Source organism: Megascapheus bottae, chromosome 1 (genome assembly GCF_031878675.1).
Source record: "Megascapheus bottae isolate mThoBot1 chromosome 1, mThoBot2.hap1, whole genome shotgun sequence".
In the NCBI taxonomy this organism is placed as follows: Eukaryota; Metazoa; Chordata; class Mammalia; order Rodentia; family Geomyidae; genus Megascapheus; species Megascapheus bottae.
In genome coordinates this window covers 84508331-84526061 of record NC_143509.1, presented here as the reverse complement: position 1 = coordinate 84526061, position 17731 = coordinate 84508331, and the positions used below count along the sequence as shown (strand labels likewise).

The following is a 17731-nucleotide window of genomic DNA, read 5'->3' as shown; positions in this document are numbered from 1 at the left end:
GGCAGATTATAAGAATATATTGACTTACTTCAAGTTTCCAATTGCATGATGTGTACAGTAAGTGAAGTATCTGCTTTGAATGATTTATTCGAATCTATTCCTTCAGAAGATTTCCAAAAATGATTTAAATTCGAATCTTTTTTTTCAAATATCTTGAATTAATGAGGTACTGTTTAAAAACAGTTCACAGTCAACACAGGTTTGTGAATGAACACATACATTTCTTGTTTTCTTCTGAGAGTCTGTATTTTTGTGAGTTCAGGTTTCATGCAATAAAGAAATCTACTGAACATACTTTTAACTTTGTACATCTCAGGTGCATTTGGTATATTTTGTTCCTCGATTTATTCTCTTATTTAAAAATGGTATCTTAGCCCAAAATGAGGTTTTAAACTCTGGGAACAAGTAGTCTCATTCCATTCAAAGGAAGATGTACTGGAAATCAGCTTTAATCCATCCTCCTTTCCCCTGAAACTGACAATGATCATTATTTCTTTAGTGGGACTTGACCTAAACAAGAACATTTGTATTTAGGATAATGAGGAAGAAGACAGTGCCCTTGAAGAATGAAATGCCCTTCTCCTCTGCTATGCTTATAGCTGTGTGTGAAGCAAGATGAATCTAGGAAAATCCAACCTCCTCCTCCGTCCTCCAGGCTGTTGGATCTGTTGAGGAGAATGGTTGTGATGTACTGCAGTCTATGATTGTGCTTTGCTACCCCAAATCCTACTCGTTCTCTACTATCTTGGCTGCTTTGTTAACCTTCACTCAGTGGAGAGTTCATGCTCAAATAATGGGATTGTTTTGTATCTTGCTTTATTTTCTAATCCTAATAGTTCAACATTTGTCATTCTTTTCTATATAGAAATGAATGAAGTGACACGGCAATTTGATAACTCATCAACTAGAAATCATGTAAAGCATGGCTCCTTTTTTCTCTCCTCTAACTGTTCACTAATTCATCTCTGTCTATTAAAGCTCTCAAGTCCATTTCCTTTTTGCTTTTATCTGTTACATGTGCTATTGCAATCATCTTTTAATTGATCTCTTTGCCTCTGGTCACCCTCTTCTTAAAATCCTCATACCGCTTCAAAATAACTATAATGCACAGCACTCTTGGTAGATTTGTTTGGTCCAAAATAATAAATGATTCTGTAACTGCCTAGAGAGACAAAAAATAAAATGCTAACGCGAGACATTCACATCTCTACATAATTTGTTTTCTATTTGCTTTCAAAGCTTCCTCTCACTTCCCACCATGTGTTTCATGTTAGGTCTCCAGGAGTCCCCATTTCTGTGTGGTCTTAATGTCCCTGAAACGCTCCTCTTAATAGAGAACCTTCTCATATGTCAAGGTTAAGAACAAACAACAAAGCTGCTTTCTTCCGGGTTAAAACCATTTTTTCGGTTTGGGCTATCGTGGTACCTCAGTGTACTTTATTTTAACTCTACTTTCGTAAACCAAAATCAGAGTAAAAAGTTGTATCTAAATAGCCTGGAGAATAAACCTTTAAAACAGAGAAAAATTGGTCCTTGCTATTTCAGACTCCTTCTTTACAAGTTCACTGACTCAATAGTATATATATATATATATATATATATATATATATATATATATATCCCCCAAATAATTATTTGTGACATTTTCCTGATCATTCTCAAAAAAAAAGACACCAAATCTGAACTCCTGACATGTGTACTCACAGCTGACATAAAACATCATAAACTGCATTGTTTTGTCACTGTTTAGATGATACTCGAGATTCCTTATGTCATAGCTTAGTTAGAATCACAAATTTTCAATTTGGGAGGGGTGGGGGGCTTAATATTAAAATGGTACCTAAAACAGTATTGAAGTGCCATGCCATGTTCGTAAGCATGGGAGTTCTATGAGAGATGAATTATGCCTTACTTCTGTGAGAGATGTATTTTTCTCTGTAATGACATAGTACTGTTGGCTGTGTTTTATGTTAATGGACAAATATATATTAAATAAGATGTCTTTCATCAGAGCACACATAAAACATGCTGGGTGACCAGAGAGTCTCAAGAAACCTAAATCCATTATTTCCCCTAGGAACAATGGTTCAGCATTTGCTAACTCAGTGTTTACAACTTTATTATTACAGTCATAGTAACAGTAGTGGTGGTGGTGGTGGTAGTAGTAGTACTATTTCATTATTGCTGGATTTTTATAATAGTGTAAAACTTAAGACAGCCCTAATATGTATGCATCAGTGAGAAAGTAGAGAAAAGATTCTTACAATGCTACAGTGTTCTAGTAATTAAAATGGTCTACCTCTATTATGGTAACATATGTCATGTTATTGAAGGACATTACAATGTGATACTTCGTCTGTCAGCAAACAAAGCTTGTCATTTATGAATTCTGTAGTACAGACATTAGCCAACTATGGGAAAAATCTCACATACTCACATGCCAACAATGATTTGCTCATTTTAAACTGCTGTGTAAAGCACATGGAACACGGACTGATTCTCACAGCAACCTTACAAAACATAATTAAACATGGACTACAAGGACTGTGCAAAAATACATTCATATAAAAAAAAACAAAAACATTTGTTGAGATCCGGGAGTTTAGCCTAGTGGTAGAGTGCTTGCCTTGCATGCACGAAGACTCAGGTTCTATTCCTCAGCACCAAATACATAGAAAAAGGCAGAAATGGTGCTGAAACTCAAGTGGCAGAGCTCTAGCCTTGATAAAGTCCAAGGACAGTGCTCAGGCCCTGAGCTCAAGCCCAGGACTGGCAAAAAGAAACATTTCTTGAGTATATGTATTATTAAAATTATTGGAAAGCAGTATATATTTAAATGAGTATGGTGGAACTGAAAAACACAAGTGTGTGTGTGTGTGTATAGAAAGAATTAAATATTATTATTTCTATTTATTGGAAAATTTTTCATATAGATTTTAGGTTATAAATTTTCAGTGTCCTTCTTAGTTCTGCTGGGAAGCAGGTGTTGTGTTTACTTTGGTGATACGATGTTTAGCTGGACAAGTTCTTGGGAAGGCTCAACTTTTATATTTTTTCACATGAATTATTTGTACTTATTAGCTCCTTTTGATGATCAGTTCTGGCAAGTTTTGATTCCCACATTTTTTCAGCACAGTATGAGTATTTAAGGAAAATCAGTTTTCAAAGCACCATACACATGATATGTAACACGTACCCCAAGAAGTTCTAAACATAGGTGATATTCAATATGGAGATAATTTCTGCGACATCATTGCTGGGCGAGCAAAGAATTCATACAACTTGGATGGCACGGTCCACTACAGAACTGCACTGAGCAGACATGCTCTGTTTCTCCTACACTAGAAACCTGGCCAGAATGTTACTTTACTGAATAGAAGAGGCCCCTTTAACAGAGTGGTTAGTATTTGTGTGGCTAGACATTTCTGGAAGTTTCAGTAATATCATTGGGTAATATAACATTTTCCCCTTCACTATAATCATATGCAAAAAAGTCATGAAATGGTATGTGTAGTTCTCTAAGTGTGAACTCAGTCAAGTGATTTTATATGGATGTATGCAAACACCATGTGCATGGAAATATATATGCATAAGTCTTCATAAAGAATCTTCTAAAACATGAATTCCTTTTTTTGGGTAACCCTGAGGAGGGTTTCATTCTGATAGTCAACACCGTTGACCATGTGAACCAGAGTAAACGGTCTGCTGGCCATCCGGTTTAATAATGGCTTGTATGGATGTAAGCAGTCACATTGACTTCTATGTGATGTCTCCCTACCTTTCATCCACACAAACACTGTACTCTTCACTGTTGCTGTGTGGAGGAGGGTGGGCTGGCGGTGGAGGAAGCAAGTCTGCCCAGTTCATACCACCTTGTTTTGGTACTTTGGGTGTTCGTGCTCCTTTCTTGTGCCCTTGACTCCCTAGAAAAGAAATAAAACACACATCCTTTATTTCTGGCTTTTAAAAAATGTTTCCATTGTCTTCAAATTAATTAATTCCTGCAAAATATAATCTCATTATTTATATAGAGAGATAAAATACACTTTTCCTCATTAATTTTAAACAGAATTTTGTATCACTGGAAAATACTGCCAAGTTTCACCAGAAAATACAGAGCAACGAAAGCATATAAAAGCAAAAATGAATTTTATGAGTCATATCACTAGTAGTGATCTTCCTACAGCAATTAATTGTATTATGGATTATCATCTAAAACAAATGAGCTGTAGACATATTTTCTGGCATGCATTTCTATTATTTAATTGCTGAAACCTAAAATACAATGTGATACAGATATGATCTATTAGAGTTCCACTGTTGCATTAAATCACTGAATACATGTATATATATATAATTTGTACTTGCCCATTGAAATGGTTTAGGCACAATTAAACTACTAGTTTTCATTAGAAAAGAAGGTGGAGAAGGAAATAATTGCTAGAAGAACTAATATAACTAATTACAAAAGAGGCAGGAAAATATTCTTTCAAGAAATGTTTCCGGCTGTTCTTTCAATAAAATGATGATTTCTAATAATCATATGGTGAATAGAACAGATATTAGCTTATTCAAGTTTTGTCTAACTGGAATTTTCGTCAATAGCATTGTCAGTCATACCAGATATTCTTGCATGCCAAGTATGTGGCGGGGGAAGGTAAAGTACAGGATGTTACTACTATCCTGTGTTCTGTGTTTCTGTCTTCATCTTTCCTTTTGGCTTGTGTTGAGATGGTTGGGCACAATGGGAGAGTTGACATTAACCAATGTCTGCTCTTGATTTCCTGACACATGTGCATCATTAACAACCCTCCTTAAGGAGGTTTACATCACTGGGTGCCCGTGGTCCATGCCTGCAATCCTAGATACTTAGGAGGCTGGGATAGGAGGACTGAGGTTTCAAATAAGTAAGTCAGTCCCAGAGAGACAAAGGGGCCATGTTTTTCCTTATACGTGGAAGCTACATTTAGCTTACAAACCCCTCATTAAGTATGGTATGGCCTTATATAAAAATGTTACTAACTGAAATATGGTAGGTTTGAGGGAGATCTCAGATGCTGTAGTTCCTTAGAAAGCTAAAATCAATATCAAGCAAAATGAAACTCCAGGAAGCAGGTACTGGAAAAGGGGAGGGAGGGTCAAGGGGAAAATACACGAATGAAGAGAACAGGGGAAAATAAAGACAATAATTTCAATTTATATACCACAAAATTAATAAGAATATAAGAGAGAATGCCAAAAGGATAATACTGATCAAGATATACTGTATTCATAATCTGTTTTGTTAAATGGCAGCTCCTTTGTACAATTAGTTTAAGATGAAAACAATAGCAGTCATAATAATCCTAATAATAATAACATGTCTACAAGATGATTCTTATCTCTAATTAACCAGCAAAAAGCCAAGTAGGGGTGCATCTCAAGTGGTTAGAATGTTAGTCTTGAATGAAAACTCCAAAGCAGAGTAAAAATCCCTGACATAAAACCCTAGGACTGGAACACACACACACACACACACACACACACACACACACACACACACACACACACTTTATTTTCTTGCTCTTTTCTCTCCCCTCCTATCACTCGCTTTCATATTTTTGTTATTTTTTTCATCAAATATCCAGAGTAACAAATTACTCTGGCAGCCTTAGAGATGTAGGGTCTGGCCCTTGGGGTGGAGAAGGACAGTTGAAAGCTAATGACTTGCAACCTGATTTTTATTTCCTATGAAAAGAAGTATTCTCAAGTATCTAGGAATTCAAAGATAACAATGAATATAATAATAAGCTTAAATATGCCGTGGCTTTCTCAAATACAGATATTTGGAAGACAAATACAACTAGGGTTAAGTCAATCTTTGAAAAAAATCAGAAAATAATTGTTAAAGGAAAGACATTAGGATTTGAGAAAAGTTTAAAAGGTAAAGGGCTTAAACTTTTCATCCAAACTATCTCCACACACAATAGGAAATACCAAAGCAGCATAGTTAAGTGAAAGCAGCAAAATAGCCAATGTGATACTCATTAGCACAGAGGTAGAGACTCTTGGCTCAAAGAACCTAAAGACCACTTATATCCAGTTGCCAGGAGGTGCCGTTTTCTACTCTGTCTTGCAAAAACATACTCAAGATCAATTGGTTTGTTTTCATTGTGGTGTGACTTGCCACATGTTCCTTCTAATAATGAACCACCTTTAATTAGAAAAACAGCACTTAAGTACCAGTAAGCACCCATCTGCAGTCCCTATCAGGAAAACAGCTGGCAAACAGCTGTAACAGCGTGAAGACCAGAGGGAGGAGCAGCAATCCAGATCCTAGGGCTGGCAAGTCAGCTTCCTGCTGTACCTATAGCTCAGGTTATGGAATCCAACTCTTATCACACCTAAGAAGAATTTATATTACTGTCTTGCAATCTTCTTTCAAATGGTAATACATTTAGGAGATTAGCTACCTGCACAACATTCTCAGTAATATTTTGGCCAAGAGAGAAAAGGAGAGTTCCTGTTTTCATTAGAGATTAGTTCATACTTCTGATTTTATTGAAGTTCATTAAACAAGAGAAAAAAACAAAGGACAAATTATTTTATGCCAAGTAAAAAAGAAGAGGGTTTATTGAGTGGATACTTCTTTAAATTGCAGAGGCCTGACTCAGGGCTGGGATTCCAATGGCATAAATTGATTCTATTCACACTCAGTTTGTGATCTTGGAACATGCTACTGTTCTGATGGTGAGGTGGCTATTTTCTCTGCATCTCCTTACTTACCAGATGTGCTACTGCCCCTCTCTGAACTGTTGTAGGAGCCTCCTGTGTTCTGGTCATAAGGTTGGTTGTATGGAATAGTTGAAGGAATTGCATCATTGGCTCGATAATCTAAACATTTCAGAGAGGAAAAAATAAAACATTCATTTTCTCTCGGTGAATTATTTTACATCTCTGTTTTGTCTATCTGTCTGAGTAAAGGAAGGACCCAATTGGATTATTTATTTGCCTGCTTATCCCTTTTCATTTTATATTTATACTGTCAGCATTTAAAAAAGGTGTGAACTTGAAGCAAATATTTTAAAAATGCAACCACAGGGATTAGGGGGGTAACTCAGCAGTAGAGAGCATGCATGTACTCGCTCACACACCATACAAGTTTTACACACTGATACATGGTATTCATGTAAATCTCTAATAAGTACATGTACATGATAACAAAATAAGTTAAATTAGTCATAAAACTCATGTCTACAAATAATAAAAAATAAAAATTAGGCTAGGCAAGGCAGCCTCTGCCTATAATGCCAGCCCTTAGGAGGTTTTGGTAAGTTAGAGTTTGAGATCAGCCTGGGCTTCTTCTGCAAGACCATGTTTTAAAAGTAAAATATACAAAGCAAAACAAAAACTTGTCAGCAAGCTTGTATCTCACAAAAAATATCTTTAAGAAGAGAGTAAAACAAAAAAGCCATATAATGAGTGATTGTTGTCCTTAATGTACTATGTTATCTCTCATCTCTTTTCCTGTCCCTTGGTTATCTCATATTACAGTATTTTACCATGATAGCTGATATATTGTATATATGCATGTTTGGTTATTTGAAATAGGATAGGGAAGGAGGAAAACAAGATGAGGGGCAGGGGTAGGGGGAGGGAAATGGGGACCAAGACATGAGAAAGGGTATCAATGTATGTGAAGTAATGCACCCTCTTACTGGTGAATATAATGTAACCCTTCTATTAATTACAATAAAAGTATATGAAAAAAAGAGAGTAAAAGATGTTAGCCTTTTCCCAGAAATCTGTGCTCACATAGGCCAATATGAAAATCCAATTGATAAGCTTGCCAGTGGGAATGCAGTCAACAATAGTATGTTTCTCTCATTATGTTCCAAGGTATTTATTATACTAAATTTGCTTACAAGGAACATAAATATGAGTTAGATCTCTAAAATATTTGTACACAACACTCAGAGCATTCCAAGATCTATACCCTAAGGAAGGATTATGTGACAATGGTTTGAATCTGCACAGTGAACCTCAAGATTGCTGGAACTCACCAATTCTATCTTTGCCATGAACTTGTGCTGAAATCTCAACAAGCACTTATTTAATTGGGTTAGTACATCAGATAAGTACTTGGGAAAACGTTAGGAGAGGTTACTTTCCAATTAAAGCAGACAACATGAATTTAGTCAAATAAAATGTCTAGATTATCTTCTTGTGATTTTGGATTGCAATAAATTTTATTTCTGAAGAAAATGCTCCCATTTCAAGCCTAAATAGGACAAATCTATGTTTCCAATTATCTATGATAAAATGTATTCTTTACCTGAGCATTAGCACCATCTTGCCCATTTATTAAAATTAGAGCAATTCAGCTCTAAAACTGGACATATAGCTTTGCAATTATGTTTTTAAAAGCCATAGCCTGAAGAACTACAAAGGAATCAAATACCTATCTATACCAACCTACACATTTCACGATACAGAGACATTCCCCTCAGGCCACAAAATACTATTTTGCAGCTCTGAGTTAATAGTGAACTCAATTTATTTTAGGTACTTTCCTGACAGACTTCAATCAGGTCAACCGAGGAAATTTAGGCTCTAGTATTATACATCGTAGCAATTTTAGTAACCACATGAAGCAATAGAACAAATTGAACCACTTCTCTGGTTCAAGTTTAATTTAATTATTTTTCTTCAATTTCATATAAGAAAATAATACCATTCGTTTATAGGACCATGTAGAAGCAATTATCTCCCATCCTCAAGTGGAAAGAAGGGATAGTCTATTTATTGAAAATGTGAGGTATTGTGACGGTTGGACATCTGCCTTATGAATAAAAGATTGTATGTCCTAAGCAATCCCTCACTTGCTATCAAATTTAAATAGATCGCAAAACCATTTGACGATACTTATGTGTTATTATAAAAATCAATTTTCCAAGGTATTGTTGTGCTAATTAACTCTTTGACACTGGAAATTCTGAAACCAAAGAAAGAAGAATCCCTCAGAACTCAAAGAAAAGGTTGCATTTACTAGACACAGGCAAGTTTTGACCGAGAAGGCTTAAAAACCACAGGACAGAGAAAGCTGAACATCTAGTTCCAAACTCTTACCTTTGTTCAGCTTGTTTTGCTCGATGATGTTATACTGAATTGGGGCGACGTCTTGCTTCTGTGGACCAGGTGGCTTCCAGTGCTTCTCGCTGGAATCCTCACTGCCATTGTTCATGTTGTGGCTGAGGTTGGACTGGATGAGCTGGGTGGTTGCATAAGGAGTGGGCTGCCCTGATGGATTGACAAAACGCCCATCCTTCAGATTTGGGCTATTGAAGGTTTTCATCTCATTGATTTTGTTACTAAGGTCCACATCACCATAAACAGTTGACTCAGGGAGCATCAGATTTGTTTGTTTGTTATCCAGTTGGTTGTTATAATTTGCTATACAATCAGCTATGTGCAACGGAGAGGAAAAGGAGAAAGTCATTCTGCATTCCTTTTCAATCGCTTTCTAAGAAGCTTTGTGAATTACAGTAACATTGGTTGGTAAAGTACAAATGGGAGGAAATAAGAGCCGTAGGAATTGCCAAATATTCACAGGGGATTTCAAAAGCAACATTGAGAATATTAGAGTATACATCGATTTTGTGTAGAGGCTACATAATTTTGAGCATCACTTAATGCTGTAAGGTGAGTAATCTATCCAATTTAAAATAATTTCCTTTTAATGATTCCTATACTGGGAATACCATTACAATAAATGTTCAGGGGTCAACCTTAAAATTTTCTAGTCTTGGGTTACTAAGCTAATTTGAATCAAGTAGCTAGCTGGCCAAACAACAGAACCAAGAGGGGGAGGGGGAAACATTCTATCATCAGATCAAAATACCCGAGATTTTATGTTTTATAAAATACTTCTATTAAAAAAGATAAGAGGAACCAGAGCAAAGAAACAGTAAATAGTGCTCAGGAGAGTTTCATTAGTTTGTATGTTGCTCATATAAGCATAATCATTATGAAGAAAATCATTTTTTCATGGTATTCTAATGACACCCCAGAAGCATAAAATGGCAATAATGATGACAAAATGAATTATAGTACCCAGGGTCATTTAATCAAATAAAGCCTGAAATAATATCTAATATGTCTTACATCTCATTTCTACTCCCATTTTCCCTTCATTGAAATAATTAGGAATTAAATGGCTGCTTCATAGAGGCATATTTAAAGCCTGTGCTGGAAAACATTACCACAGCAGGAAGAAAGAGAGTTATATGTTAAAGTTAAATCATTTTAAAGTAAAAAATGTTACCATGGCAGGGTGGGGTGTTGGAAATGAATCATGTTGCTAGCATTGTTTCAGAGAGCCACTAACATTAGCAGAGTTCCTTGAGAATAGGTTTTCAAAAAGGATATACTTCAAAATGCCAAATCAGAAATCTTGCTACTAATGCTGTAAATATGAATATGAACGTAAGAGAAAAATGTAACTTTTCTGTTCTACTCAACCCACCTACCTTAGAATTCCATAGTATGTGATCAAAGGTGCCGATACTTTATCTACTTAGATTTTAAGAATTCTCATCTTTAATTTCAAGGTCTTAAGTATTATTTATTAGCTGTGAAGAAGTATTATGAGAACAATGGTTTTCAGAATCCTATTTGTTTCTGTCAGAGTTGCTGAACCTGTGTTATCAAATCATTGTTTTTAGATGGTGGACATATGTAGCTATGGATCACTTGATGAGTAGCTAGCATGAGAAGGAGCAAATTTTAAGTTATATCTTCTTTAATTTACTTAATTTATGTAGCTGTCAGTGGCTAGCAGTTACCCCATTGAACCAGGAAATTCTACTCATTAATTTCAATGGGTATCACGGTGTCTCATGGCCTGTAGGACTCTGTACAGTCTTTTACTTATAATTTTGTGACTATCTGCACAGACAACCAGAGCATGGCAACTCTGGAGGCCGTAACAGGTCACGTGGCAATACTAAGTCCACACCGAATGAAGAAAGCAGAATGATTACAGATTTCTCTGTGATTTATTCTTAGAGTTACATCTTTCTTTTTGCCAATCTTTCTTTTCTTTAACTGTGTGAGTTATTTCCATTCCATAGTCATATGCCTTCACATGCTACGTTAAAAATAAAAAAAATCATACTCTGTTGCATTTTCTACATTGTCAGGGTTGGAGTTTAGTTTCCTTTGTTAAGAAATCATTTAAAAATTTCATCCCTTCTCCTACATATTCTACATTCATTTCTTCTACTACGATCAGTTAGTGTGACATTTTAACAAAGAAGTGTCCTCACTCATACATGACTATGCCAAAATAGACAACAGGTACATATATCTACAATACACATGTGTATTTATATTTTTTTGTTCCCTGAGGCTTTACTTCAACACAATCTCAGTAAAACTTTCAGCAAACTTCTACTTCAGAATTTTTGTTGTAGAATTATTATTATTACTGTTACTATTGTAATTATTGTCACTGGAGAATCTGGTTCATTTTATAGATTAATTGACTTTGCATTAATGTTTCTCTCAATATTCTGAAAATAATTACATTTTATAGATACCTCATAATTCTGGTCCAAGACCAAAGTAATGTACATTCTTATTAACACTGCCATGATTTCAACTTTTTAAAACTGCTCTCTATTGTAGAGTGTATATGGTCTATTCTCAGGGACTATTTTCCTTGGTACCGTGGAAAGTACAAGGATTGAAAGATAGAGAAAATGCCTGAGTCGGGCTAGTATGCTATGTCTTATTCATTGTTTCAGGAAAATATTGAGGCAAGTTTCCTTCCTCATGCACTCTGCAGGGTGAGGAAATGGAAATTGGTTCCCCTTGGTTTATGCCATCGAAGCTTCATACATGCCCAGCCCACTGTCTGTGTTCCCTAACCTGGGCGACTGTAGGTGGTCAGGTTGCTGTCGCTGTTGCCAGTGCCTGCTGTGCAGCAGTTGATGGAGCAGTCATTGTGGTTGTTGCCAGTGTTGGGCCATGTGTCTGCCAGCCAGGGCTGTGCAGCAGGCTCACTGATGTTCAGAAGTCCTGGCCTGAAGAAAAGAAATACACAACACCAAATGACATAAGAATGAAAATGACATTGCTAACTGGGAGCTCTAGGAAACACACTTCATTTCCTTCCTTAATCACACAATGATTTGGTTGAACAGAATGACACTGATTCTTCCTTCTTTCCACATACACAACCCTAATGTAACATTCTGGGGATTATCTCACGGTGTCATAATCTACAGAGCAGACAGACTAGTGTTTGGAGCTAAAATTTGCAGTGGGTGGCATTGTTCCATATTGCCTTTAGTCACAGTAATTAAAAATTACATATGGCACCTAAAAGTATAAGGATACTAGTTTCTTTCTTTGCCTTATAGTTTATTAAGTACACACTGATTAGCATCATTTGTGTTTCTCCATTTTGGTCCACTATACAATTGCAATTCTCATGTCACTGTGATTTTCTCCATTAAAAAACAAAACAAAACAAAACATAAAAAGTGAGAGAAAGAAAACAAAGCACTTTGTGAAAGCTTTGCTGTCATCAGAGACTGGCAGAACTTTCCCTATTAATGGTTGGTTTCCAAAAGTAGAAAGGATAAGTAACTTACACTGTAGCTTTATGTTGAGATATGACTTTGGAATACCATTAAAAGGTGAAGGCGATTCGTAGTTTTATTGTCTCATTATGAGCCTGCCTCTTGATTCTACTGAGAATTTCCCACAATTCTTGCCAACTGCTAATACAGTTTAGTTGACTTAAAAAAGAAATTTATTATCCAATGTGTATGTTTTTCTGCTACAATGTAAGGTACACAAGGACAGGACTTTTAACTACTTTGTTCATTCATGGATTCTAAGCAGCTAAAATACTTCTTGCCATATACTTAGCTTTTACTGTAAAGGAAAAAAAATACATCACAATTGTGTTTTTGCACTAATACCTTACCTCTATGCCAGTACTGCATCTTTTATCATTGCATTCAGAAAAATGTTCATTTTGATTTAGATTTGAAATAAATCACTGGTAGAATTCTATTTCATTTTGAAAAGTTAACTATTAGTGACATTTTCAAATCTGTACTTCATGAATTTCCATTTATTATTTTTCTAGCCATAGAAAAACAGTATTTGCTATCTACCCATTGTTTCTTATACAATAGCTTCTTCTACCTAAGGTGCAGATTATTTACAGAAAAAACTAGCTTATAGTTTTTGTGTGTGCACAGTACTTTGTGTGTATGCACATGTGTCCATGCACAGAAAATAGTCCCAAGAAAACTGAGATCTACAGCCATGAATTCACCTACAAAGAGGTGAGTACATAATCAAACACTCCATCCTGATGCCAGAAGCTTTCACAAATATCTGGCTTTGACTGACAAGACACTTTTCTGAAGACACACACACGCACACACACACACACACACACACAAATATTAATAATAAAATGCTCTGATCTAATGCATGAATGTAATGGATTTATTTGTTAGAAAACTCTCTGGCTTTGGGTCTTTGTGTGATGGGTTTTGATTCACAGGTATGAAAACAAGAAGGTGGCCCTGCTCAGAAAAGAAGTCATTCTTTGTTGTCCATGGAGTTCAATAATTTTGTCAGTTGTTCTACTCCTTGAATTCAGGACTGATATGTTGCCTGCTTAGTTCCCTCTGCCCAGAAGTTAACCACCTTATTCAACTTTATAAAGAAGTACACTCAAAAAGTTAATGGATTTTGAATTCTGCAATGGTTTAAGTTGGAAAAACCTTTCTGTTCCCCTTGCACCTAGATGTTATTGCATTTGAAATACAAAATAAGCTTTTTGTGGAATATCCTTAAGCTTACCTCATGAAATATACCCCATCAACCTCCTGTCACACCAATTTGTGATTTCTCTGTGAATATATTAAGGTTCACTGAATGATAATTACCAAAAAAATCATAAATAGAGGATGGAGGTTCATTTTAATTAGGGAGGGGAAAGCTCTTTGTTAACAAGCTACCTAGATCCTTTCTTCTTTTTCATCATATTTCCCTTCACGTGAAGATGTGAACTATGCTGAAAGTGTAACAGCCAGAAACAAACATAACCTGGACTTATGAGCACCTGCTTCGTTCAGCAGATTTTTAAATGAACACTTTTTCTTTGATAGTATCTGTTAACTAGCTATATTTCTTAATCTTCATAAATGCCACAGCTTAATCACTTTAACTCCTTTTAATCACTTGCAAAATCAGCAAGTCTGTTTTTCTTGGTTAAAGTCTGCCCTCTCGTGGTCAGTCGTTAAAATGCAAACGGTTGCCAAAGGTAATGTATACAGTTTGGTTTAACTGCACAGTGTAAATATCTTTTGAAAGTGGTTGAACTATTTTCATTTTTAAGGTAAAATTTTTTAACCATAATAGATATTGTATCATGGAGGAAGACAAGTAGAAATATTTGGAATTTCACCTTAGGCTTTATGAAACAAGCAAAATAATTACCTCCCTCCACTGCTCACAGCTTCACCTCCTCTCTGATAAGTTACTAGAATGTTACAAAAAATAAAAATAAAAAGAACAATTAATACATACGTTTACATGCTCCTAAAACTAAAACATTCATGAGCATCTTACAAAATGAAATTGTTCCTTAGTAGAAATAATGTACAAGTCATTATGATGTATATTTCTTATTGGACTATTTTATTTGTAGATTTCTTTTAGAACCACAATAAACATTGCATTTTTAAACATGTATCAAAAAGGTTGAATAAAACAAAAACTGCAGTAGATTCATGATAAACATGACCCTTACCTATTTCTGCGTAACATCTCTATAAATCCCTTCTGAATTTACCAGATCTCACAATTTCACGATCTATATGCATTCTTCCCAGAAGAATGAAAGCCAGGAAAAGAGATAAATGCTCTTTGCACACACAAAGATGTGTGCTGGGTTGTGACTATTAATTAAGGTGACCTATTTCTCTTCAAGCTTGTGAAAACCCTTTCTCATTATATTTACATCAGCCGTGTATACATAATGAAAATATATCTTAATGCTTCTGAAAGCTTCCTCAGCTTGATAAATTTGGGAAGGAAAACATGGCTAGAACATCAACAACAACAAAAAAGAAGATTTGCACGTAGTTAGACAAGGGGCTAAGAAGATTAGCTTTTCTGTGAATACGGACACATTTTCTAAGGAGAAATGTGTTTTCCAAAGCTGCCAAGTTCTGCTACTTAGAAAAACTCTGAACTGGTAGTCTGTTAGGGAGAGATAACTGTTTCCAGACATTCCAGTAACTGGATTAAAAGTGAGGGGGCTCAGCTATAGGTACACTGCAGACTAATGGTGGTGACAAGAGAGAAGAGAACCCATTGCACAGAAACTGAATGGGACAGAGGATGATAATTCTGAATCAGGGGAAATAAACTTCTGCCTTTCATATGTGCTGGAAATTTTGGTTACTACTTTCAATATTGATTCTATGAATTCTATGGTCAGAGAATAAAGAAAAGAGAGGGATTTTTTTCCCTCCCCTGAAGAGAAGGAGAAAAAAAAGCATGGCCAAGTATGAAATAATCTACGAGATGATTAGCATGTTAAATCATGCCAAGGGTTCAACAGTGCCTCTTGAATGGACACACATGCAAACCAGGTTAAGGTGTGATGTGGAGTAGGGAATAAACTGAATGGGTGAAAAAATATCACACTATTTCTATTTCAAATGCATGCCTGCAGGAGTAGATAAAGTATTACATTCTTGGTACACCCTTTTCCCCAAGTTACAGCTAAGAAAGAACTAAATCCAGAAACACAATAGTAAAACACATGCCAAATTAAAGGAAGAAAGAGGGGAGGAGCAAATATATACCTGTTGGTGTGAAGGTAAAGGACGGGACTGAAAAATCAAAACAAAATAGAAACCAGTTATTAAGCTGAAGAGAGAAGGGAATATATCACATTAGTATAAATCAAGCAGACAGCTGAACATAAAACAAATGTAAACAACTAAGCCAGTAGGTCTGACACTCTGCTATATGAATAAAACCAAATTTGAGGTTTCAAAAAAGAAAAATGCTTGTCTCTACAGGTACCATTGTGCAGTGTGAGACAGCTAGCCCTCTTGGGAGGGGAGTTGTCTGGGTTAGCCTGCAAATGACCCTGCATTTAGTGATGGTAGTACAAACAGGAATCTCCCACTATTAATCATTTCCAAACACTGGATGATGGATTCTTAAACAAGTATTATCAGGGTTTTGCTGGAACCTTATCTAGGAATCTGAAAGTAAATGCTTATTAAATGGACTAATAGGTGCACTTAAGTGTTTGTTATTGGAAGGGGTGAGGAAGGAAAAAGAAAGAGGGAGCAGGAAAAGAAAAAGGAGAAAGAGAAAGAGTAGTGGGAAGAAAAGAAGAGGAAGAAGACAGAAGAGGAAGAAGAAGGAGGAGAAGGAGAAGAGGGAGGAGGAGGAGGAGGAAGAGGGAGGAGGAGGAGGAGGAGGAGGAAGAGGGAGGAGGAGGAGGAAGAGGGAGGAGGAGGAGCAGGAGAAGAAGAAGAAGAAGAAGAAGAAGAAGAAGAAGAAGAAGAAGAAGAAGAAGAAGAAGAAGAAGAAGAAGAAGAGGAGGAGGAGGAGGAGGAGGAGGAGGAGGAGGAGGAGGAGGAGGAGGAGGAGGAGGAGGAGGAGGAGGAGGAGGAGGAGGAGGAGGAGGAAGTGGAGAAGGAGAAAAAGAAGAGAAGGAGGAGACACAGGCAGAGGAAGAGGAGGAAGGGGGAAGGAGGAAGTAGAAGAGGAAGAGAGATAGGATTAGGAGGAAGAAGAAACAAAGAGAATCATAAAATCAAACTATCTTACTGACAAGAAATTTCTGAATATATAAACAAACTAACATTGCACTTTCATCATCTTAAAATTTTGTGGGGAAAATATTGTGGGGACAGGAAAAAAAAAGAAGTGTAGAGCTTTGAACTTCAATTTACTCATCATAATTTACATTTAGAAGCTTTTCCAGAGTAGGCTGCCCATATTTTTTTTCCTACTGGGATGCTAGATGCTAAACAATAGAACAATAACACTCCTCTGAGAACCTTCACTCTCTCTGCAGTTATAAATCTTACTTTAATCAATAATGCCTGAAATTGAACTATAGACCTCAAAAGTAGCAGCCTGGCTTCCCTCCCACCCTCTCAGTCTTCTCCCATTCCTGAGTATAGGCTAATACCAGAACAATTTCCATGTCCTTTCAGAGAGGGAGGAGACTGAATTATTGTCCAATCTTTAAAGTAAAGGCTGTCTTGGTAAAGAAAACAAAGGAATCTATATTTCTCTCTTTAGGGTGAAACCTTTTGTTTAACCTTTTGTTTGGTTATTATGTAGCAAAAATTTTAAAAAAAGATTGCCAAAAATGGATTTCCTATTTTCCTTTTGGACATTGATTAAAAAAAAATCAACATTAGGATTAGAGTCTGGGGCCTTGCAAAGTGGGATGCTACCACAACCTCATTGTTCCTTCTCACCAAGCCTCATTTTCTCTGAGCACACTAGCAAGAGTAACAAAACCCTGATATCCTTTGAGTAAAGGAGCCTTTCTCCTAAGAATTCTATTGTGTTTTCTTTCAGCCAGGTCTTTTCAAAGAGTCAGTGAAATGTACTGACATTCAACACTTCAGAGCCACAGTAACAAGTCTTCATTAAAAAGAGATGTGCATCCCAAACTGAA

The 17731-nt window shown here is 36.1% G+C and overlaps 1 protein-coding gene across 1 annotated transcript in view; it reads right to left on the bottom strand.

Annotated features, from left to right (window-relative positions):
* Robo1 (roundabout guidance receptor 1) overlaps positions 1–17731 on the bottom strand; it is a 426986-nt gene that overhangs the window by 29076 nt on the left and 380179 nt on the right. Inside the window, exons 19-24 of the mRNA XM_090331140.1 lie at positions 15885–15911; positions 14509–14551; positions 11911–12065; positions 9109–9444; positions 6766–6873; positions 3779–3923 (exon numbers count right to left, since the gene is read on the bottom strand). Of these exons, the coding sequence (XP_090187266.1) occupies positions 3779–3923; positions 6766–6873; positions 9109–9444; positions 11911–12065; positions 14509–14551; positions 15885–15911 (814 nt within the window). The remainder of the gene's footprint in view (positions 1–3778; positions 3924–6765; positions 6874–9108; positions 9445–11910; positions 12066–14508; positions 14552–15884; positions 15912–17731) is intronic.